We start from the raw sequence: 22,827 nt of genomic DNA, 5'->3' as shown, positions 1-22,827 counted from the left end.
GGGAGCTTAGGCCACAGGATATATGGTTAGCAAGTGGCAAAGTCAGAACGCTAAACATGTGTCTTTGGTTTCCAATTCCAGCTCTGTCTCTTAGATCACACTGCTTCTCAAGATGCAGCGGCAGCTACTGCAAGAGTGAGAGGCAGTCTGGGTCCAGGGTTGGATGTGTACAGGGCCCTCAGGTTGTACAATCTCTCTGGTTGCTAGGAGTCTCTGATAATTAGAGCCCCCAGGTTGCTAGGCAACCCAAGTTGCTAAGAGTTTCAGTTTATTATAGGTATTGGGTTGTTAAAAGCCCCAGGTTATTCAGATTTTCAATTTATTAACAGCTTCATGTTTCTCAAAGGCCCCAAGTTATTAGAGACATCAGTTTCTAGGGGCCCTAGGCTCTTATGGATCTAGGCTCTCAAAGTTGTTAGGTTATTAGCTCAACCTGGTTGCTAGGACTTTCAGGTTTTAGAGGCTCTGGGTTTCTAGAGGCCTTTAGCTTTTGAAGGTGTCAATCCACTCAAAGCCTCACTTTTTAGCACCTGTAGCTTTTCACAGGTTCCAGGTTGCTACGGTCACAGTCTCAGAGTTTTAGGTTTTCCCAGAGTTGTGGGTCAGCCCAGCAGTTTTCTTCCACCCATTCAGCCTCTATGTGGTCAGATACCGTAAATGCAGCTGTATGTTTCTCTCAGGTGTTTCATCATTGCTGACCTTGTTCAGCACCCACAGCAGCACTGACCTAATTCACTCTACTCAAGGCCCTAAGCACTTAGGCACTGGTGGAAAGGTCTTCAGAGCAGAAACTTGTTATATTCTAAAACAACCATGTTTTTTTTTTCTTTTTGTTTTTAAACATCAACTCAAACCAGATTAAAACAGCCGCATGTTCAGCCAAAAAACACATGAAAAAATGCTCATCACTGGCCATCAGAGAAATGCAAATCAAAACCACAATGAGATACCATCTCACACCAGTTAGAATGGCAATCATTAAAAAGTCAGGAAACAACAGGTGCTGGAGAGGATGTGGAGAGATAGGAACACTTTTACACTGCTGGTGGGAGTGTAAACTAGTTCAACCATTGTGGAAGTCAGTGTGGCGATTCCTCAGGGATCTAGAACTGGAAATACCATTTGACCCAGCCATCCCATTATTGGGTATATACCCAAAGGACTATAAATCATGCTGCTATAAAGACACATGCACACGTATGTTTATTGTGGCATTATTCACAATAGCAAAGACTTGGAACCAACCCAAATGTCCAACAATGATAGACTGGATTAAGCAAATGTGGTACATATACACCATGGAATACTATGCAGCCATGAAAAATGATGAGTTCATGTCCTTTGTAGGGATATGGATGAAATTGGAAATCATCATTCTCAGTAAACTATCACAAGAACAAAAAACCAAACACCGCATATTCTCACTCATAGGTGGGAATTGAACAATGAGATCACATGGACACAGAAAGGGGAACATCACACTCTGGGGACTGTTGTGGGGTGGGGAGAGGGGGAGGGATAGCATCGGGAGATATACCTAATGCTAGATGACGAGTTAGTGGGTGCAGCACACCAGCATGGCACATGTATACATATGTAACTAACCTGCACAATGTGCACATGTACCCTAAAACTTAAAGTATAATAAAAAAAATTAAGTAATTAAAAAAATAAATAAAACAGCCTCATGTTGAAGCACACTTGGGTTATGTTTCTGTTGTAATCATTCACCTTCCAACCAATTTTAAATAATATTAAATTAGACTTTGACAGCCCCTTACTTCCAATTATTTTATTAGATTAGCCGGAACAGTAAAACTAGACTTTGTGTGTGTTTTTCATTTCTAAGAAAGTTTTTCTTTTCCTTTTTTTTTTTTGACGGAGTCTTGCTCTGTCTGTCGCCCAGGCTAGAGTGCAATGGCGCCATCTTGGCTCACTGCAACCTCTGCCTCCTGGTTCAAGCGATTCTCCTGTCTCAGCCTCCCGAGTAGCTGGGATTACAGGCATGCACCATCATGCTTGGCTAATTTTTGTATTTTTAGTGGACATAGGGTTTCGCTATGTTGGCCAGGCTGGCCTTGAACTCCTGACCTCAAGTGATCCACCTGCTTTGGCCTCCCAAAGCGCTGGGATTACAGGTGTGAGCCACAGTGCCCGGCCAACTTTTTTTTTTCAAAGTAACTATAGGTTCACAAGAAGTTGTGAAAATAGCACTGGGAGATCCTGCATATGCTTCATCCAATTTCCTTCCATGGTTACGTCTTACACAGCTATAGTGTAATACCACTGTCAGGACATTGACATTGCTACAATGTGTATATAGTTCTATGCCATTTTATAACATGTGTAGATGTGTGTGTGTGTGTGTGTGTGTGTGTATGTGTTTGAGACGGAGTCTTGCTCCATCGCCCATGCTGGAGTACAGTGGTGGGATCTCTGCCTCCCAGGTTCAAGTGATTACTCCCACCTCAGCCTCCCATTAGCATGGCTAATTTTTATATTTTTAGTAGAGATGGGGTTTCACCATGTTGGCCAGGCTGGTCTCGAACTCCTGACCTCAAGTGATCTGCCCGTCTCAGCCTCCCAAAGTGCTGGGATTAATAGGCGTGAGCCACTCTGCCTGGTCTCATGTGTAGATTTGTATACCCACCACTCCAATCCAGATACAAAACTATGCCATCACCATGAAGCTCCCCCTTGTACTACCCCTTTACAGTTACATTCATCTTCTTCCGTCCCCAACCTGTGCATTTTTAAATGTATTTGCTTAACATCTCTTCAGTGCCTTCTGTGTGCCTCACCCATTAATAGGTCAAAGAAATACGGAGATAACTATAATGTACTTGTAGCTCTGGAAGAGCTCACAGAGAGGGCCATAGTCACGTACATCACAAACTATAGTGTAATGTCGTAATTCTATGATAGGAATAAGCTCAAGGTGCAGTGGCAAGCAAATAGGTGAGGGGGCGGGGTGTTCAGGAGGCAGAGAGTGTTGGATTAGCTCCTTCTGCAAAAGTTGTGACACTGGGTTGATTTTGAAGGATAAGACAAAGTTATCTGTTGCCAAATGAGGAAGAACGTTTAGACAGATATGTCTGGGGAAGAGTTGGTTGTTTGGAACTTCCAGGGCCCAGGGGTTGGGAGGTGAGGCTGCAGGGTGAAGAGGGCAGACCATGGAGGTCCATCTGGGCTTCTGACTGAGTGGGCTGGCCCAATTCTGTAAGTGACAGAGCCCCACTGAAAGGTTTAGAAATGGGAAATGGTGCATTCAGCCGTGTCATTTAGAAAGAGCCCTGTGATGCAGAGAGGCCAGTTAAGAAATGACTGCAGTCCCAGGTAAGATACGAAGAAGGCATCAACCAGAGTAGTGGGAACAGATATGGAAGAACCAGCTCTGAACTCAGAAGGAGATCGGGGTGGGAATGAGGAGTTATCAAAAGGATGAACAAGCGCTTTTTCCAAGATTGATTTTTTTTTAAGGTGATATCAGTTTCCTTGAGAGAAAATCCTAGGATATAAGTCCAAGAAGATGAATGCGAGAAGAGTAATTCCCTGCTTATCCAGAGATCTTGCCACTGCAATGAAAGCCAAGATAGCATAAACTTGTATGAGGAAAAGGCCTCTGATCAGTTGAAACAAGCTCATGCTGTTTTAACTTCGCAATATACTTTAGGTCCTTACTCAGAGGCTTTTTTGACAATTCAAGTGTAGTTCTCAAAAGCATAGTTTCTTTGTTTCCTCACCTCTAAAATAATAATATAAGCAATCTTTTATTGAGTGTCTGCTTGGTGCCAGGTACTGTGTGAAATGTTTTGCATGTTATCTCATGAATCCCCTCCACACCTTCCTGGGGCGGCAGTTCTCTTCATTTTACAGGGAGGATACTGAGGGTCAGCAAAGTTAATTAATGCACCAAGCTCACAGAGCTGGTAGGTTCTGTAAAATCAGGCCTCCCGCCAGGTCTGCTGCTCTCAGCCCACTGACCCAGACTGTAGAAGCCACAAATCACAAGAGGGAAAGGAAGAATGTCAGCCTATAGTGGCACCAGGTCCAGGAAGGAAATTCACATGAATTGAGGATCTTGGCAACTGTTAAGTAATTTCTATCAGCTTCACATGAGTGGTATATAAGTTAGGCTTCTCCAGAAACAGAATAGGATGTCTGTCTATCTGTCTGTCTGTCTATCTATCTATCTATCTATCTATCTATCTATCTATCTATCTATCATCTATCTATCTTCTAACAAATAATTTTCTACCAACTTCACGTGAGTGGTATATAAGTCAGAGTTCTCCAGAGAAATAGAACCAATAGGATATCTATCTATCTATGTATCTATGCATCTATCTATCTATCTATCTATCTATCTATCTATCTATCTATCTGTCTATCTATCTATCTATCCATTTTCATACTGCTATGAAGAAAAAGACGTTTATGGACTCATGGTTCCACATGGCTGGGGAAGCCTCACAATCATAGTGGAAGGTGAAGGAGGAGCAAAGTATTGTCTTACATGGCAGCAGGCCAGGGAGCATGTGCAGGGGAACTGCCCTTTATAAAACCATCAGATCTCATGAGACTTATTCACCATCATGCAAACAGCACAGGAAAAATCTGCCCCTGTGATTCAATTACCTCCCACTTGGTCTTTCCCGTGACACATGGGGATTATGGGAGATACAATTTGAGATGAGATTTGGGTGGGGATACAGCCAAACCATATCATTCAGCCCCTGGCCCCACCCAAATCTCATGTCCTCACATTTCAAAGCCAATCATGCTTTCCCAACAGTCCCCCAAAGTCTTAACTCATTCAGCATTAACTCAAAAGTTCACAGTCCAAAGTCTAATCTGAGACAAGGCAAGTCCCTTTCGCCTATGAGCCTGCAAAATCAAAAACAAGCTAGTTACTTCCTAGATACAATGGAGGTACAGGCTGGGTAAAGACACCCATTCCAAATGGAAGAAATTGGCCAACATATAGGGGCTACAGGCCCCATGCAAGTCCAAAATCCAGTTGGGAAGTCAAACCTTAAAGCTCCAAAATGGTTTCCTTTGACTCCATGTCTCATATCCAGGACAGGCTGATGCAAGAGGTGGGTTCCCATGGTCTTGGGCAGCTCTGCCCCAGTGGCTTTGGAGGGCAGCCCCACACTCCTGGCTGCTTTCACAGGCTGGCATTGAGTGTCTGTGGCTTTTCCAGGTGCATGTTGCAAGCTGTTGGTGGATTTACCATTCTGGGGTCTGGAGGACAGTGACCCTCTTCTCACAGTTCCACCAGGTAGAGCCCCAGTGGGGACTCTGTGTGGGGGCTCTAACCCCATATTTCCCTTCTGCACTGCCCTAGCAGAGGTTCTCCATGAGGACACAGCCCCTGAAGCAAACCTCTGCCTGGACATCCAGGCATTTCCATACATCCTCTGAAATCTAGGTGGAGGTTCCCAAACCTCAATTCTTGCCTTCTGTGTAACCGCAGGACCAACACCATGTGGAAGCTGCCAAGGTTTGAGGCTTGTACCCACTGAAACCATGGCCTGAGCTGTACTTTGGCCCCTTTTAGCCACAGCAGGAGTTGTTGTGATGCAGGGCACCAGGTCCCGAGGCCGCACACAGCAGGGAGGCCCTGGCCGTGGCCCAGAAAACCATTTTTCCCTCCTAGGCCTCCTGGCCTGTGATGGGAGGGGCTGCTGTGTAGGTCTCTGACATGCCCTGGAGACATTTTCCCCATTGTCTTGTTGATTAATATTTGGCTCCTCATTACTTATGCAAATTTCTGTAGCTAGCTTGAATTTCTCCCCAGAAAATGGGGTTTTCTTATCTATTGCATCATAAGGCTGCAAATTTTCCAAACTTTTATGCTCTGCTTCCTTTTGAATGCTTTGCTGCTTAGAATGTTTTCTGCCAGATACCCTAAATCATCTCTCTCAAGTTCAAAGTTCCACAGACCTCTGGGGGGGGGGCGCAAAATGCTGCCAGTCTCTTTGCTAAAACATAGCAAAAGTCACCTTTATTCCAGTTCCCAACAAGTTCTTCATCTCTATCTGACACCACCTCAGCATAGACTTCATTTATTGCTCATATCACTATCAGCATTTTGGTCAAAACCATTCAACAAATATCTAGGAAGCTCCAAACTTTCCCACATCTTCCTGTCTTCTGAGCCCTCCAAGTCTCTAGGAAGCTCCAAACTTTCCCACATCTTTCTATCTTCTTCTGAGCCCTCCAAACTATTTCAACCTCTGCCTGTTAACCAGTTCCAAAGTTGCTTCTACATTTTTGGGTATCTTTATCATAGTACCCCACTCTAGCGGTACCAATTTACTGTATTAGTCCCTTTTCTTTTATTTTTCTTTTTTCTTTTCTTTCTTTCTTTTCTCCCTTCCCTTCCCTTCCCTTTCCTTCCCTTCCTTCCTTCCTTTCTTCCTTTCTTCTTTCTTTTTGAGATGGAGTTTCACTTTTGTTGCCCAGGCTGGAGTGCAATGGCACAATCTTGGCTCACCACAACCTCCACCTCCCAGGTTCAAGTTATTCTTCTGCCTCAGCCTCCAGAGTAGATGGGATTATAGGCATGCGCCACCACACCTGGCTAAGTTTTGTATTTTTTAGTAGAGATAGGGTTTCTCCATGTTGGTCAGGATTGTCTTGAACTCCCAGCCTCAGGTGATCCACCCGCCTCAACCTCCCAAAGTGCTGGGATTACCGGCGTGAGCCACCGTGCCCAGCCATTTTCATATTGCTAGGAAGAAATACCTGAGACTGGGTAATTTTTAAAGAAAAAGAGGTTTGATGGACTCATGGTTCCACATGGCTGGGGAGGCCTCACAATCATGGTGAAAGGTGAAGGAGGAGCAAAGTCACATCTTACATGGCAGCAGTCAAGACAGCATGTGCAGGGGAACTGCCCTTTATAAAACCATCAGATCTCATGAGACTTATTCACTATCATGAAAACAGCATGGGAAAAGCCCACCCCCATGATTCAATTACCTCCCACTGGGTCCCTCCCATGACAAGTGGGGATTATGGGAGCTACAATTCAAGATGAGATTTGGGTGGGGACACAGCCAAACCATATCATTCTATGTATCTATGTGTCTGTCTATACTCTATCTGTTATCTATGTACCTACTTATCAATCTATATATATATAGAGTTTTTATATATTTTTTAATTTTTAATTTTTGTTTTTGAGACAGGATCTTGCTTTGTCATGCAGGTTGGAGTGCAGTGGCACCATCATAGCTCACTACAGCCTTGAACTCCTAGGCCCAAGGATCCTCCTGCTTCAGCCTCCTGAGAAGCGGGGACTACAGCACATGCAACTGTGCCCAGCTAATTTTTTATTTTTCATTTTTGTAGAGATGGGGATCTTGCTTTGTTGCCCAGGCTGGTCTCAAACTCCTAGCCTCAAGCAATTCTCCTGCCTTGGCCTCTCAAGGTGCTGGGATTACAGGTGGGAGCCACAGCACCTGGCCAAGGGAAATTTGTTATAAAGAATTAGCTTATGCAATTATGGAGGCAAATCCCAAGATCTGCAGAGTGAGAGGGCAAACTGGAGACCCAGGAGAGCTGATGTTGTAGTTCCAGTCGGAAGGCTGACAGACTCAAAGCCCAGGAAGAACCAAACGTTCCAGTTTGAGACTGAAGGCAGGAAACAAAAGGTGATGTCTTAGTTGGAAGGCAGGCAGGCAGGCAGGCAGGCAGGAGGAATTCTCTCTTAACTTGGGAAAAGTGAGCCTTTTCTTCTATTCAGGACTTCAAAGAGATTGGATGTGGCCCACCCACATTAGGGAGGGCAATCTGCTTTCTCAATCTACCAATTAAAATGTTAATCTCATCCAAAGCACCCAGAATAGAAACACCTAGTAAAATGTTTGACCAAATATCCTGTGACCCAGTCAAGTGGACACATAAAATTAACCATCACACAGGATAAGATAGAATAATAAAGGAGACACAACACTGAAGGAATACAGTGGTGTTAGACTAGTGTAGGAATAAGTGGCTTTACACACCACAGTCCTCCTGCCAAAAATGCCACGTGACTACTCCCATGTACTGTGCCCACTGATGAAAAGAGCAGGGAACAGCTCATGGGGAAGAGGTGAATTCTGTTTTCAGTGCACTAAATTTGAGGTGGATCAGGTGAGAGTCTTGATCTATGGATTTTAGGCTCTCTCTGCTTAGCCAGAGGAGGACGCATTCTCTCTTTGCCCACAGTGACCCTGGCACATTCCTTGTGGCCAGGCTGAGGACTCTTCTGACCAAGTCTTCTGGGCTAAGTTTCTTCTGCATCAACTAACTAGGTGATTTTCATTCATTTCTTCATTTCTTTACTCACCCAGCATCTAAAAATCTTTGTTCTTGATGCTGGGAAAATAGACATGGGAGACACAAATCAGGCATTTGCTAGTCTGGTGGGAATGATAGAGAAAGAAGAACTGAGAGCATGTGGGATGTGCTGAGATTATAAGTTAGCACTGGATACTGTACAAGAACGTACCACTGGATACTGTCTAAGTCAGCCCAAGGAGTCCAGAGGGAGATGTCAAGCTTTAGCAGTGCTTTAAGAAGGACTAGATTCTAGCCAGGGAGTTGAGTCAGAAAGAGCAATTTTGACAAATGTGAATATATGATCCCATACAAGACATGGATGCAAAATGTCGTCACACATTTAGGGGAACTATAAGAGTTTGGTTGGAAGTGGCTCTTAGCCCTGGCTGCACTTTGGAATGACTTGGGAACATTACAAACATACTGATGCCTGAGTTCTACCCCCAGAGATTTTGGTGTAAATGGCCTGGGATGGGACCCAGGAGTCAGTAGTTTTTTTAAAGTGTTGGCAGGCCTGTGGACAAGGCATGTAAGAGAGGCTGATGGAGAACTTAAACTTGGAGAGAGCAGAGGAGTATCTCTTCTGGGATGTGGTCAAGAATCTGAGCCCACTTTGAGGGTAGGAAACACTGTGCAGAGCTCAGCAGGGAAATAAAGACCTGCTGATCTCCAACTGGGGCCTCGTCTGCCCTTATAACTGTTCCTTTTGAGCTTCTGTTTCTTATTCCCCATTTAAAAGTGAAAGTCAACTGGGAAATAACAAAACATACAATAAAATAAAATAAGCTGAAAGATTACTCAATAAAAAGAAGCAATAAAATAGTAAAAGCAGGCGGATGCAGTAAAACCCCCAAAACTCAACCAGACAGAATCACCACCAAGGGCCAGGCAATAAAAACAATAGCTAAAATGTACTGCTCCAAGTGGTAAGCATCTTCATGCATTGAGACACTTGAGATTCACCACCACCCTAAGAGGGAGGGATGGTTATTATTTCCATTTTATAGGGGAGGAAAACGTGGTTTGGGGAGATGAAGTACAGTGCTCAAGGTTACAGTGGGCAGGGCAGGGTAATGACTCCATTTCAATGATGAGAAGTGGAGGCTAACTTGCCAAGACTAGTTAGCCAGTTGGGGCAGAGCAAGAAATTGAACTGGGATTTCTAACTCAAGTACAAAGCTCTTCCCTCCCCCACCTCCAATAAAGCCCGAAGACTGGCTGCATGTGGGAGTCATCTGGGAAGCTTTAAAGACATATTGATGCCAACAGACATTTCTTCAAAGAAGACATACAAATGGCCAACTGGTGTTGGAAAAAATGCTCAGCATAGCTAATCACCAGGGAAATGCAAAACTAAACCACAATGAAATATCACCTCATACCTGTCAGGATGGCTATTATTTAAAAAAAAACTAAGACAAGTGCTGGTGGTGAGGGTGTGAAAGAATTGGAACCCTCGTGCACTATGGGTGTGAACAGAAAATGGTGCTGCTGTTATGAAAAACAGTATGGAGCCTGGGCATGGTGGCTCACACCTGTAATCCTAGCACTTTCGGAGGCTGAGTCGGGTGAGTCACAAGGTCAGGAGTTAAAGACCAGCTTGGCCAAGATGGTGAAACCCTGTCCCTGCTAAAAACACAAAAATTATCTGGGCTTGGTGGTAGGTGTCTGTAATCCCAGCTACTCAGGAGGCTAAGGCAGAGAATTGCTTGAATGCAGGAGATGGAGGTTGCAGTGAGCCAAGATCGTACCACTGCACACCAGCCTGGGCAACAGAGTAAGACTCCATCTCAAAAAAAAAAAAAATAGTATGGAGATTCCTCAAAAAATTAAAAATACCATACGATCCAGCAATCCTGTTTTTTGGTATTTATCCAAAATAATTGGAATCATGATCTCCAAGAGATATTGGCACTCCCATGTTGATATGGTTTAACTCTGTGTCCCCACTCAAATCTGATCTAGAATTTTAATCCCCACGTGTTGAGGGAGGGACCTGTAATCCCCATGTGTTGAAGTAGGGAGGGAGGTGATTGGATCATGGGGTGGGGGCAGTTTCCCCCAGGCTGTTCTCTTGATAGTGAGTGAGTTCTCATGAGATTTTTTTTTTTTTTTTTTTGAGACTGAGTCAGGCTGGAGTGCAGTGGCATGTTCTCAGCTCTCTGTAACCTCTGCCTCCCGGTTCCAGTGATTCTCCTGCCTCAGCCTACTGAGTAGCTGGGATTAGAGGTGCATGCCACCACACCTAATTTTTTTTGTATTTTTAGTAGAGATGGGGTTTTGCCATGTTGGCCAGGCTGGTCTCAAACTCCTGGTCTCAAGCAATCCACCTGCCTTGGCCTCCCAAAGTGCTGGGATTACAAGCATGAGCCACTGTGCCCAGTCAGAGTTCTCATGAGATCTAACGGCATTTCCCCTGCTTGCACTTCTCTTGCCTGCCACCATATAAGATTTGCCTACTTCCCGTTTCACCATGGTGGTAAGTTTCCTGAGGCCTCCCCAGCCATGCGGAACTGTGAGTCAATTAAACCTTGTTCCTTTATAAATTACCCAGTCTCAGGTATTTCTTTATAGCAGTGTGAAAATGGGCTAAAACAGTAAATACAATGGGGGTACAGGCATTGGGTAAATGTTTCCATTCCGAATGGGAGAAATTGGCCAAAACACATGGGCTACAGGCCCTATGCAAGTCCAAAACCCAGCTGGGCAGTCATTAAATCTCAAAGCTCCAAAATCTCCTTTGACTTTATGTGTCACATCAAGGTCATGCTGATGCAAGAGGTGGGTTCCCATGGTCTTGGGCAGCTCTGCCCCTGTGGTTTTGCAGGGTGGAGCCTCCCTCTCGGCTGCTTTCACCAGCTGGCATTGAGTGTCTGTGGCTTTTCTAGTTGCACAGTGCAAGCTTTCAGTGGATCTACCATTCTGGGGTCTGGAGAACAGTGACCCTCTTCTCATAGCTCCACTAGGCAGTGCCCCAGTGGGGACTCTGTGTGGGGGCTCTAACCCCACATTTCCCTTCCACACTGCCCTAGCAGAGGTTCTCCATGAGGGCTCCACCCCTGCAGCAGGCTTCTGCCTGCACATCCAGGTGTTTTCATACATCCTCTGAAATGTAGTGGAGGTTTCCAAACCTCAATTCTTGACTTCTGTGCACCTGCAGGCCCAACACCACGTGGAAGCCACCAAGGCTTGGAGTTTGTACCCTCTGAAGCCATGGCCCCTTTTAGCTCTGGCTGGAGTTGGAGTGGCTGGGATGCAGGGCACCAAGTGCCAAGGCTGCACAAAGCAGCAGGGTGCTGGGCCTTGCCCATAAAATTATTTTTTCCTCCTAGGACTCCAGGCCTATGATGAGAGGAGCTGGCTTGAAGATCCCTAACATGCCTTGGAGACATTTTTCCCATTGTCTTGGCTACTAACATTTGGTTCCTGGTTACTTATGCAAATTTCTGCAGCTCATTTGAATTCTTCCTCAGAAACTGGGTTTTGCTTTTCTACCACGTGGTCAGGCTGCAAATTTTCCAAACCTTTATGCTCTGCTTCCCTTTTAAACATAAGTTAAAATTCCAAACCATGTCTTTGTGAATGCGTATAACTAAATGCTTTTAAGAGCACCCAGGTCACTTCTTGAATGCTTTGCTGCTTAGAAATTTCTTCTGCCAGATACCCTAAATCATCTCTCTCAAGTTCAAAGTTCCACAGATCTCCAGGGCAGGGTCAAAATGGCACCAGTCTCTTTGCTAAAGCATAGCAAGAGTGACCTTTGCTCCAGTTCCCAATAAGCTCCTCATCTCTATCTGTGACTGCCTGAGCCTGGGCTTCATTGTCCATATCACTATCAGCATTTTGGCCAAAACCATTCAACAAATCTTTAGGAAGTTCCAAACTTTCCCACATCTTCCTGTCTTCTTCTGAGCCCTCCAACCTGTTCCAACCTCTGCCTGTTACTCAGTTCCAAAATTGCTTTCACATTTTCAAGTTATCTTTATAGCAGTGCCCCACTACATTGGTACCAATTTACTGTATTAGTCCATTTTCACACTGCTATAAAGAAATACCCAAAACTGGGTAATTTATAAAGGAAAGAGATTTAATTAACTCACAGTTCCACATGGCTGGTGGAGGTGGCTCAGGAAACTTACAATCATGGCCGAATGGGAAGCAGGCACGTTTTACAAGGTGGCAAATGAGAGAAGTGCAAGCGGTAGAAATGTCAGATGCTTAGAAAACCATTAGATCTCATGAGAACTCACTCACTATCATGAGACCAGCATGGGGGAAACCCTCCCATGGTCCAATCCCCTCCCTCCCTTGACACGTGGGAATTAAAGCTTCCTCCCTTGACACATGGGGATTGCAATTCAAGTTGAGATTTGGGTGGGGACACAGAGCCAAACCATATCACATGTTCATTGCAGCATTGTTCACAAAAGCCAAGAGGTGGAAACATGTGTCCATCCACGGTGATACGGTTTGGACACGTGTCTCCTCCAAATCTCATGTTGAAATGTGATCTCCAGTGTTGGAGGTGGGTCCTATTGGGAGGTGTTTGGGTCATGGTGGTGGATCCCTCATAAATGGCTTTGTGCTGGCCTCATGGCAATGAGTGAGCTCTCGTCCTATTAGTTCATGCAAGAGCTGGTTGTTTAAAAGAACCTGGCATCTCCTTCCATCTCTCTTGCTCCCTCTCCTGCCATGTGACATGCTTGCTCCCCCTTCACCTTCCACCATGAGTAAAACCTTCTTGAGGCCTCCCAGAAGCCCAGCAGATGCTGGCACCATATTTCCTGTACGGCCTACAGAACTGTGAGCCAAATAAACTTCTTTTATTTATTAAGTTCCCCAGCCTCAGATGTTCCTTTATAGCAATGCAAAATGAGCTAACACACACAGATGAATGGATAAAAAAAATGTGGTATACACACAAAGTGGAATACTATTCAGGCTTAAAAAAGAAGAAATTTCTGACATATGCAACAATATGGATGAGCTTTAAGGACAATATGCAAAGTGAAATATGCCAGTTACAGAAAAGGAAATAATTCTACTTTTATCAGGTACCTAGAATAGTCAAATTCATGGACTCAAAGAGAGGAATGGTGGTCACCAGGGGCTGGTAGGAGGAGAAAACAGGGAGTTACTAATCAATGAGCATAAAGATCCAGTCAGGTGGCTGGGTGCGGTGGCTCATGCCTGTAACCCCAGCACTTTGGGAGGCCGAGGCAGGTGGATCACCTGAGGTCAGGAGTTCGAGACCAGCCTGGCCAACATGGTGAAACCCTATATCTACTAAAAATACAAAGATTAGCCAGGCGTGGTGGTGCATGCCTGTAATCCCAGCTACTTGGGAGGCGGAGGCAGGAGAATACCTTGAACGCAGGGGGCAGAAGTTGTAGTGAGCCGAGATCATGCCACTTCACTCTAGCCCTGGCAAAAGAGTGAAACTCCATCTCAAAAAAAAAAAAAAAAAAAAAGACAAGAAAAAAAGAAAAAAAAGAAAATCCAGTCAGGCAAGATGAATGAGCTCAAGAGAGCTGCTGTACAGCAGTGTCCTGTACAGTCAACAATAATGGATTGCATATTAAATATATGTTAAGAGGGTAGATCTCCTACTAAGTGTTCTTACCTCAATAAAAAAATGAAAGAAAAAAAGAAATACTGGTGCTGATGCTAGGCCATCCCTCAATTTTAACTTGGTTGTCCTGGGGTGGGGCCCAGACAGATAGGGTGGACATGGTGCAACCAGACACTTTTATGGCTGTGCTCTGCACTTAGTAGTAATTACTATTATTTATTGAGCACCTGGGGTACTAAGCACTTTGTTGCTGTTTCATTGAGCCTTCCTAGTACCCTGTGAGGTTGGTGTTGTCATCCCCGCTTGAAAATCAAGGAAACAGAAAGTGAGGCCATTTTCTCTAGGTCATCCACTTGGAAGTCACTAGCACCTGTGTTCAGCCCTGGTCAGCCTGACCCCAAAGCCTATGCTCTAGCTGCTGTGCTGTGGGACTCAGGCTCCTGTGGGACACAGACGTGGGCACCACATGCCCTTTCCTTCCACTTCTCTGTCCTTTAAGTTTTAGGGTCAATAGTGTAACCTTTGCCCTGTACCTGTCCACACTGAATGGCCATCATCCAGGTGGAGAAGGGAGTGGCTTGTGGCTCAGCATTAAGGAAGAACTTTCTGGCACTCAAAGGAGCTTCATGGTGAGATGGGCAGCTTGGAAAAGCAGAGGGCAACGACCACCATCCCTAGGAACCCACCACCATCCCTGGGCACCTACCCCCATCCCTGCACATCCACCACAATCCTTGGGCACACATCACCATCTCTGGGAATCTACCACTATCCTTGCACACTTACCACCATACCTGCACACTGACCACCATCCTACACACTCACCTCTGCCTCTGCACACCCACCGCCATTCCTGAACATCCACCACCATCCCTGGGCACCCAACACTACCATCCCTGCACATCCACCACTGTCTCTGAACACCCACCACCATCCCTGCACATGCACCACCATCCTGGGGCACCTGCTACCATCCTTGGGCACCCACTTCCATCCATGCACACCCATCACTGTGCCTGGGCACCCACCAACATCCCTGCACACCCACCACCATCCTGGGGCACCCACTGCCATCCCTGGGCACCCACTACTGTCCCTGCACACTCACCAGTGTGCCTGGGCACCTACCACAGTGCCTGGGCACCTACCACCATCCCTGCATATCTGCCACCATCCCTGGGCACCCACTACCATCCTTGCACATCCACCACTGTTCTTGCACACCCACCACTGTCCCTGGGCACCCACCACAATGCCTGCATATCCACCACTATTTCTGGGCACCAACCACCATCCCTGCACATCTATCACCATCCCTGGGCACCCACCATCATCCCTGTGCACCCACTACCATCCCTGCACACACACCACCATCTCTGGGCACCCACTACCATCCTTGCACACGCACCACTGTCCTTGCACACCTGCTACCATCCCTGGGCACCCATCACCATCTCTGTACATCCATCACCATCCCTAGGTGTCCACCATTATCCCTGGATAATCATCTGAAAGATCTGTTGGGAGAGGAAGTGTCATCCCTCAGTGTAGTGTGTGTGTGTGTGTGTGTGTGTGTGCGTGCACGCATGTGTGTATGTGTGTGTGTGGGGGGGGCAGAGATGTGCAAGGGGGCTGGGATTAGATATCCTGCTCTGCCTCTGGACCCTGAGTGGAAGGGCTCAGGTGGGCTAGTCAAAGCTCCGTGGTGGCGCTGTTTGTGGAAGATGAGCTCACAGAGCTGGAGTTCTAGAAGGCCCTCCGTTGGCCTGGAGCCTGCCTTCCCCATTGTTCTCTTAACACTGGGTGCCTGGGGCCCTGGCAAGGTTGTGGGGGACATCTTGAGCTGAAGCAGGGTTTTGAGCCACTGCTGCTGCTGCCATTGTCACCATGGTTTCAGCTCTGCGGGGAGCACCCCTGATCAGTGAGCCCCCTTTCCCTTCTTCCTGGGGCTGTTAACAGGGGCCCTGGGTTGGTCTGGCCAGAGACCAGGTGGAGAAAAACAAGGTGGTGGTTAGGGTGGGGGTATCTTGGCCTGGAAGAGTGACCAGCTGAGAGAGGAGAGAGAGAGAGAAACTCTGGAGCTGCTGTGAAATGCTCAGGATGGAATTCCTTTTAAGTCACTTTTCTACAAAAAAAAAAAAAAAAAAAAATCAAAAACAGTCCATGTGTAGCAGTCAATTTAGTTTCCTCCTCTACAACTTAGGGATATTAACCCCACACCTTTCAATTGCTGAGAGGATTGGATGAGATTAAGCTGGAAAAGCTCTGGGAAAGGCCTGGCACAGTGTTCAAAGACTTGACAAACCCCACCAGGTTGGTTGCCTCCTCCTTTTCACTCCCCTCGCGGTGAGGAGAAGGTCTCGTGTCCCTGTGGCCACGCCTTTTGTGGACTTGAGTTTCAGAAGCAGCCACAGAGCAGCTACTCCATGCCAGCAACTCTGCAGATAAATAAGACATGCAGATAAATAAGACCAGCCGCCGTTCTTCAGAAGTTAACTTTGTGGTGGGAAAGACTGACATCTATTCCAGCCTCGTGTGACAGAGGATGTGGAAGATCGGGTGTGTGAGAGCGTGGGGGGGGGTGGCATGCCAGGAGACTCTCACTGGGGAACACACCTCTGATAAGACCCTTCAAGTATGAGTCAGAGTTAACCATGTAGAGGAAAGGAGAGGGTGAATGTTCTAGAGAGCAAGGTCATTGTGAGAGAACAAGGTGGCACTGCTGAAACATAACGTGTGAATGAGGGAGTGGGCCGCAGGGCTGGGCTGTGAAGGGTCGTGAAGGGCTGTGTGGACCTCGAAGGGGCAGTTATGGTGGGAGCCATCCAAGGTGTCACAGGGCTGGGCTTTTCATTTAACAAATTTGTTCTGATGGATGTGTATAGAATAGCTTGGAAGAGTGGTTGAGACATGATACGAGAAGACCATGAAGGAAGCCAGGATGGAGGTGTGAACCTAGGAAAGGACGGTGCTCTCGGAGGGAAGGTGGAATCCACAGGACATTGGGACTGACTGGTTGGAACTGGGTGAAAGATGTCATGGGGAAGGAGTGAAGAATGACATTCATATTTCCAGTTTGGGTAAATGTGTGGCCCATCATGTTTTAAAGCACATAAGGAAAGTCACAAGGCAGAAGCAGGCATTGATGGGATCAGTGGTTCTGTTTAGATGTGCTGGGTTTGAGGTGCCTGCAGGGCATTCAAGTGGAAGTGTCCTGCCAGTAGCTGCCTCTGAGGTCTTGGGGAAGATGCCACAGGGGTTGCCAGCCTTCAGGCAGTGGCTAACAGCAGGGCTGCCCAGGGGGTTTCCTCAAAGTGGAAGAGAAGAGGGCTCAAGGCAGGAAGGCCTTAGAAAGCATATCAGCGTTTATGGCCTGGGCAGAAGTGAATTCCACGCAGGATAAGGAGGAGAGTCAGCCAGAGAGGGAGGAGGAAACCTGGGAGAAGGGAGCATCGTGGAAACCAGGAGAGGCAAGCCTTTCAACAGCGGGTGGCGGACAGCATGAGTACAGCTGAGAACTCCCATAAGACAGAGTCGAAGGGGGCCTCCTTGGACCCGCAGAGCAGTTTCAGCCTGCGATGGTGGCAGGGAGGCTAATTCACCAGGTTGGAAAACAAGTGGGATGGGAGAAAGTGGTAATTTTCCCCAGGAGGTTGGGCGAGAAGAGGGGGAAAGAGACAAGGGAGTACCAGTCAGCATGAGACTTGAGGGAAGGCATTTAGAAGATGGAGACTGAGAAAGTCTCTACGAGCAGGGGAAGGAGGAGCAGGAGGGGAACGGTGCTAGCGCGCCGGGAGAGGAGGGACAACGGATGGAGCAAGGCTTGGTGATGGGAAGGACAAATCTAGAGCTTAGAGGGAAGATGGGCCTGCATGAGATTGGAGGCCCCGCACCCAAACAATGATGGGGTGGAGATGAGGGCGAGGAGGCTACTGATGAGTTTGCAAGTGAGCAGGACTAAGGCAGAAAGAGGAAGAAATTCCACAAGTGAGCACCTTACTTTTCTTAGTGCAGCAGGAGACGAGATCATGTTCTGAGAGCCAAGGGCTGGGACAGCGTGGCGTGCTAAAGGACAATACTGAGGGTTTTCGTTTCCTGTGAGGGAAATGGGAGAGAGAAGTCTGAGCAGAGACAAGCGCGAGTACCAGTGCTAGTTGTAGTTCATAACAGAAACAACAACTCACTTATTTTTAGTGCCAAGAGCTAAGCTGTGCCCACGCCTTTTCTCATTTATTCTTCCAACAATCATATGAGGCAGGTGTTACTCACGTCCTCATTTTATAGAGGAAGAAACAAACCTCAGGGAGGGCCCAAAGTCAGAGATGGAGCAAGGAGCAGAGGGGGGCTTCCATCCCGAACCTTGCTGCAAAGCCATGACCTCAACCACTTTGTCATCCTCGGGGGCATTCAAGGTCCCGTGGAGGTTGGAGACCAGGGACACCAATTGGCACAAACAAGAGTTTGTACAACTCTTTCACTTTTTGACTCTGTGAAGGCGGAGAGCAGGTGTGGAGGTGCAGAGGTCAAGAGAGGCATGGGAAGGCTTGTCAGAGGTGGTGGGCAGTGGGATAGGAGCTCACAGACGTGGGGAAATGCGGGTGAGGACAAGAAGCAGGGATGACCAAGGCAGGGGAGGGACTGGCTGAGACACAGAGGAACTGGAGGGGACTAGGTCTGGGGAGATGAAGGAGCCCTGATGCTGTGACACCCAGGTGCTAATGTCCTCTGTGATTTGGGGGACTGGCCACACACAGCCAATGATGACAGGGCAGGGAGGTCAAACCAGACAGGCAGGCTGGGCTTCCAGGGAGAAGGGCTTTTTGCAGGTTGTGGTTTAGAAGTGGTGGTGGGGGTGGAGGAGACTCTCGGGACATCTTGGGGTCTTGGGTGTGGAGAAAGAGCAGCTTCCCCTTGAGCGGGCTATAGGGGAGCAGTGTTCTGGGGGAGACCTTGTTTCAGTTAAGATCTGGAGATGGAGGGTCAATGCCAGAAAGGCTGTCCCTTGACAGTTGGGCTGAGAGACCCATGAACACACCGCCTGGCCATCCCCTCCGGGGGCATCTGCTCAGTGGGGCTTTGGATTTATAGAACTTTGTCTCCATCCAAACTTTGCCCCTTCCTAGTTGTAAAATCTTGGGCCTCAGGACTAAATAATCCGTAACGTGTAATATGGAGCTTACAATAGGTTAGTTTTCTTCCTGTCTCTGGCCTGGGTGGTGTGAAGCAGGATGGGGAAGGAGAGGGGCTGGTCTCGGGGTCAGGGTGATGCTGATCAGGAATGCAAGGGGGCTGATACGTGCTGCTGGAGCCTGGCCTCCTGCCCACCCCTTCTCTCCTCTCCCCTTTCCCAGGGGTGCACTCGAGCCCTGTTTCTTCTCCTTCTGTGAGTGGACCACGGAGGCTGGTGAGCTGCCTGTCATCCCAAAGCTCAGCTCTGAGCCAGAGTGGTGGTGGCTCCACCTCTGCTGCCGGCATAGAAGCCAGGAGCAGGGCTCTCAGAAGGCAGTGGTGCCCAGCTGGGATCATGTTGTTGGCCCTGGTCTGTCTGCTCAGCTGCCTGCTACCCTCCAGTGAGGCCAAGCTCTACGGTCGTTGTGAACTGGCCAGAGTGCTACATGACTTCGGGCTGGACGGATACCGGGGATACAGCCTGGCCGACTGTGAGAACCCCTCTCCCTGGCGGGCCCTGACTTCCCCACACCTCCCTCCCTCTTTCCCTCCCTCTCTCCTTCTCATTCAAGGGCTGTGGCTTCGGGAGCTTTTAGAGCCCTTCTGTAAACTGAAGATGATTTGAGATGGCAGGTAGAGAACAGCCAGCATGGAGTTAAACACGCAGTAGGCAGGCAGCAGGCAACCAAATTGGAGTCACCCCTTCATTTTACCCTGCTGCTAAAGTCGGGGTCAAAGGAAACAAACAGCTCAGTCCCCTAAACTTAACTATGGCCACAAGGATCAGACATTCCTTCTGAAATTAGAAAAGACAAACTGAACAGAGCAGTCATGCCAAACTTTTCAAGCTGGTGGCAGTTTTAGATGGCCATGTGGGAAGGGCAGTCACACCGGGGCTCATCTTTCTAACAGGTCGAGCACCCTCTATAGATTCCACCTGGGTCTTCCTACTCTTGTTACTGAAGATTTAGCACTTGTAGGCTGGGTGCAGTGGCTCAGGCCTGTAATCCCAGCACTTTGGGAGGCCAAGGCAGGTGGATCACTCTGAGGTCAGGAGTTTGAGACCAGCCAGGCCAACATGGCGAAACCCTGTCTCTACTAAAAATACAAAAATTAGCTGGGCATGGTGGCAGCTACCTATAATCCCAGCTGCTTGGGAGGCTGAGACAGGAGAATTGCTTGAACCCGGGAGGCAGAGGTTGCAGTGAGCTGAGCTCACGCCACTACACTGCAGCCTGGGCAACAGAGTGAGACTCCATCTCAAAAAAAAAAAAAAAAGATTTAGCACTTGTAGATTCATTCAACAAATTTATTGGGCCCTACTACGTGCTGAACAATGAGATAATGGGAAGACTGCTGGGCTAAAAGTCAAGAGGCCTGAGGCCAGCCCCAACCCATGCTATTTGGTAGCTGGATGGGACCCTGGGTGAGTCGCTGTGCACCTCTAAGCCTCGATTGATTGGTTTGCAAAGCAGGTGGGAGGGCACCTGCCCCAATCACCTTGATCAGGCAGGAGAGGCTCGGTGGAGCCAGCGTGGGACCTGTGCAGTGAGCACCCTGGTCTGGGGTGGCTGTAACCATCTGACCCCCAGGCCTATGCTCTGCCCTATGCAGGGGTCTGCCTTGCTTATTTCACAAGCGGTTTCAATGCAGCTGCTTTGGACTACGAGGCTGATGGGAGCACCAACAACGGGATCTTCCAGATCAACAGCCGGAGGTGGTGCAGCAACCTCACCCCGAACGTCCCCAACGTGTGCCGGATGTACTGCTCAGGTAGCTGGGCCTGCGCCCAGGGCTGGCAGGAGTCAGGCCCTGCATTAGCTTTTGTTCCATTCCCAGTTTAGTTTGCTATCCCCATCTCTGAGTGAGGGTTCCCCCACATCAGGCTGGGCCCACGGAGGAGAGGGAGATGGGACAAGGGATGAGGGTAGGTCTTCCATCAGTCTGAATTGGGGTCCCAGATAGGAGACTGCCTTAGGGCTATAGGAATGGAGGGAGGATTGTTTCTGATGGAGGGGGAGAGGGATAGGGTTGTACCTGTGCTTCCGGAGTGGTTGAGACAGGATTGGATTTAGGCGAGTGGAGTGTGTGTGTGTGTGTAGAGAGAGAGAGAGAGACAGATACACACTCACACACACACACACACACACACACCTGGATGTCTCCTGTTCTCTCATTGTGTTTCTCTGCCTATCACCCCAGATTTGTTGAATCCTAATCTCAAGGATACCGTTATCTGTGCCATGAAGATAACCCAAGAGCCTCAGGGTCTGGGTTACTGGTAAGTAACTTGGGCTGGAGCCCCGCAGCGGTGATATGGTTAGGACTGGTGGGCAGCAGCAGGGAACAAACCCCTTTCCTTCCTCACTTCTGGTTTAGAGACCACACTCTCCTTCCTGTTCTTCTCTGGGCAGTGACTGGCAACTGCAGCTGATATGATCTCTCCTCTTCCCTGTTCTCCATCCTCAGGGAGGCCTGGAGGCATCACTGCCAGGGAAAAGACCTCACTGAATGGGTGGATGGCTGTGACTTCTAGGATGGACGGAACCATGCACAGCAGGCTGGGAAATTCCTGACCTAGGCTTGGGAAGACAAGCCAGCGAATAAAGGATGGTCGAACATGAATACGGCTCTCAGCTCTCAGTGTGTCTGCAGGTGCCATGTCAGAGCCAGAGCACCTCCGTTTTCCCTCACCTCACCTGTCCGCTTGGGCTGGGTTTCCAGTGGACTCCAGAAAGCCCAGCACCAGAGGCTTACCTCCATTTCTGGTGGCCTGTGGGCAGGTGTTTGGGGGGGGCACCAGTGCATTTTTTGTCTACCACACCTGGCAAATTTGGGTCTAGGGTGGCCAGATTTAACAAAACAAATACATAAGAAACAACAAAAACAGGATGCCCCAGTTTAATTTGAACTTCGGATATACAACAGATAATTTTAAGCATGTCCAAAATATTGCATAGGAACATATTTATATTAAAACTATTTGATGTTTATCTAAAATTTAAACTAAACTGGGTGTCCTATGTTTTACCTGGCAACCCTAGCTGGATCTAGGGCTGTGCACCTCTGGCTTGATTGGGAAGGTCCTTGGGACACTTTTTTCTGCAGCTTTGGTTGCAGATGGTGGTCACTGTGCTTTGGCCCTCCAGCTGTGACTGCTAACACACACCCCTGCCAAGCCGGGGGTGCTGCTTGGTCGCGGGAGAAGAATGACCACCCGGAGCTTCTGCTTTCACCTTGCTCTCTGGTGCCCTCTCGTGGCGGAAGATTCAAGTGCCGCTGATAGAGACGGTGCGCTCACTTTGCCTACTACTGCTAGGAGTTTGGAGGATGGGACGGGAGTGACCGTGGCTTTCAATCCGCACAGCCAGTGCAGCCTTCTGCCTTAGTCAGCACACGAGAAGCCCAGAAAAAGATAGCGCGGTCCCCTGCTAATCTGGGACGACAGCCTCTAAAGGAGGAAGGTGGGTGGGTCTCAGGATCACAGTGGATGTGGTGGCAGCAGCAGCAGTTGCAGAGATAGGATGATGTGTGAGAAGCCTGAGCCCTGAGTTCAGACTGTAGATTCTTCTGAAAAGGTTCCAAAGAAACCTGCAAGCACTGAACTGTTGGGTGAGGCATGGCTGGTGACTCTTAGGGAGAGGAGGGGGCGACATTGTCGCCCCCACCATCCTCCTCCACCTAATTCAGCCATCCTGAATGCCTCCGGGTCAGCATACACCAGAGGGGCGTGGAATGTCCACAATTAG

The 22,827-nt window shown here is 48.0% G+C and overlaps 1 protein-coding gene across 5 annotated transcripts in view; it reads left to right on the top strand.

Annotated features, from left to right (window-relative positions):
* The window catches only part of SPACA3 (sperm acrosome associated 3), a 45,372-nt gene extending 23,414 nt beyond the window's left edge, over positions 1-21,958 (top strand). The window contains exons 1-6 of one of the 5 annotated variants that reach the window (XM_055388506.2): positions 16,539-16,856; positions 19,033-19,094; positions 19,261-19,569; positions 20,693-20,851; positions 21,281-21,359; positions 21,548-21,954. In XM_055388506.2, coding sequence (XP_055244481.2) covers positions 19,079-19,094; positions 19,261-19,569; positions 20,693-20,851; positions 21,281-21,359; positions 21,548-21,614 — 630 coding nt within the window. In that variant the 5' untranslated portion in view covers positions 16,539-16,856; positions 19,033-19,078 and the 3' untranslated portion in view covers positions 21,615-21,954. Of the gene's footprint in view, positions 1-15,772; positions 15,831-16,537; positions 16,857-19,032; positions 19,095-19,260; positions 19,570-20,692; positions 20,852-21,280; positions 21,360-21,547 lie in introns of those variants that run through there. The other 4 variants (XM_004041952.5, XM_019026521.4, XM_055388504.2 and 1 more) reach the window with 4 other exon arrangements.
* Positions 21,959-22,827: the final 869 nt, after the last annotated feature.

Source organism: Gorilla gorilla, chromosome 4 (genome assembly GCF_029281585.2).
Source record: "Gorilla gorilla gorilla isolate KB3781 chromosome 4, NHGRI_mGorGor1-v2.1_pri, whole genome shotgun sequence".
NCBI classification, from domain to species: domain Eukaryota; kingdom Metazoa; phylum Chordata; class Mammalia; order Primates; family Hominidae; genus Gorilla; species Gorilla gorilla.
This window is presented reverse-complemented; position numbering and strand designations above follow the sequence as displayed.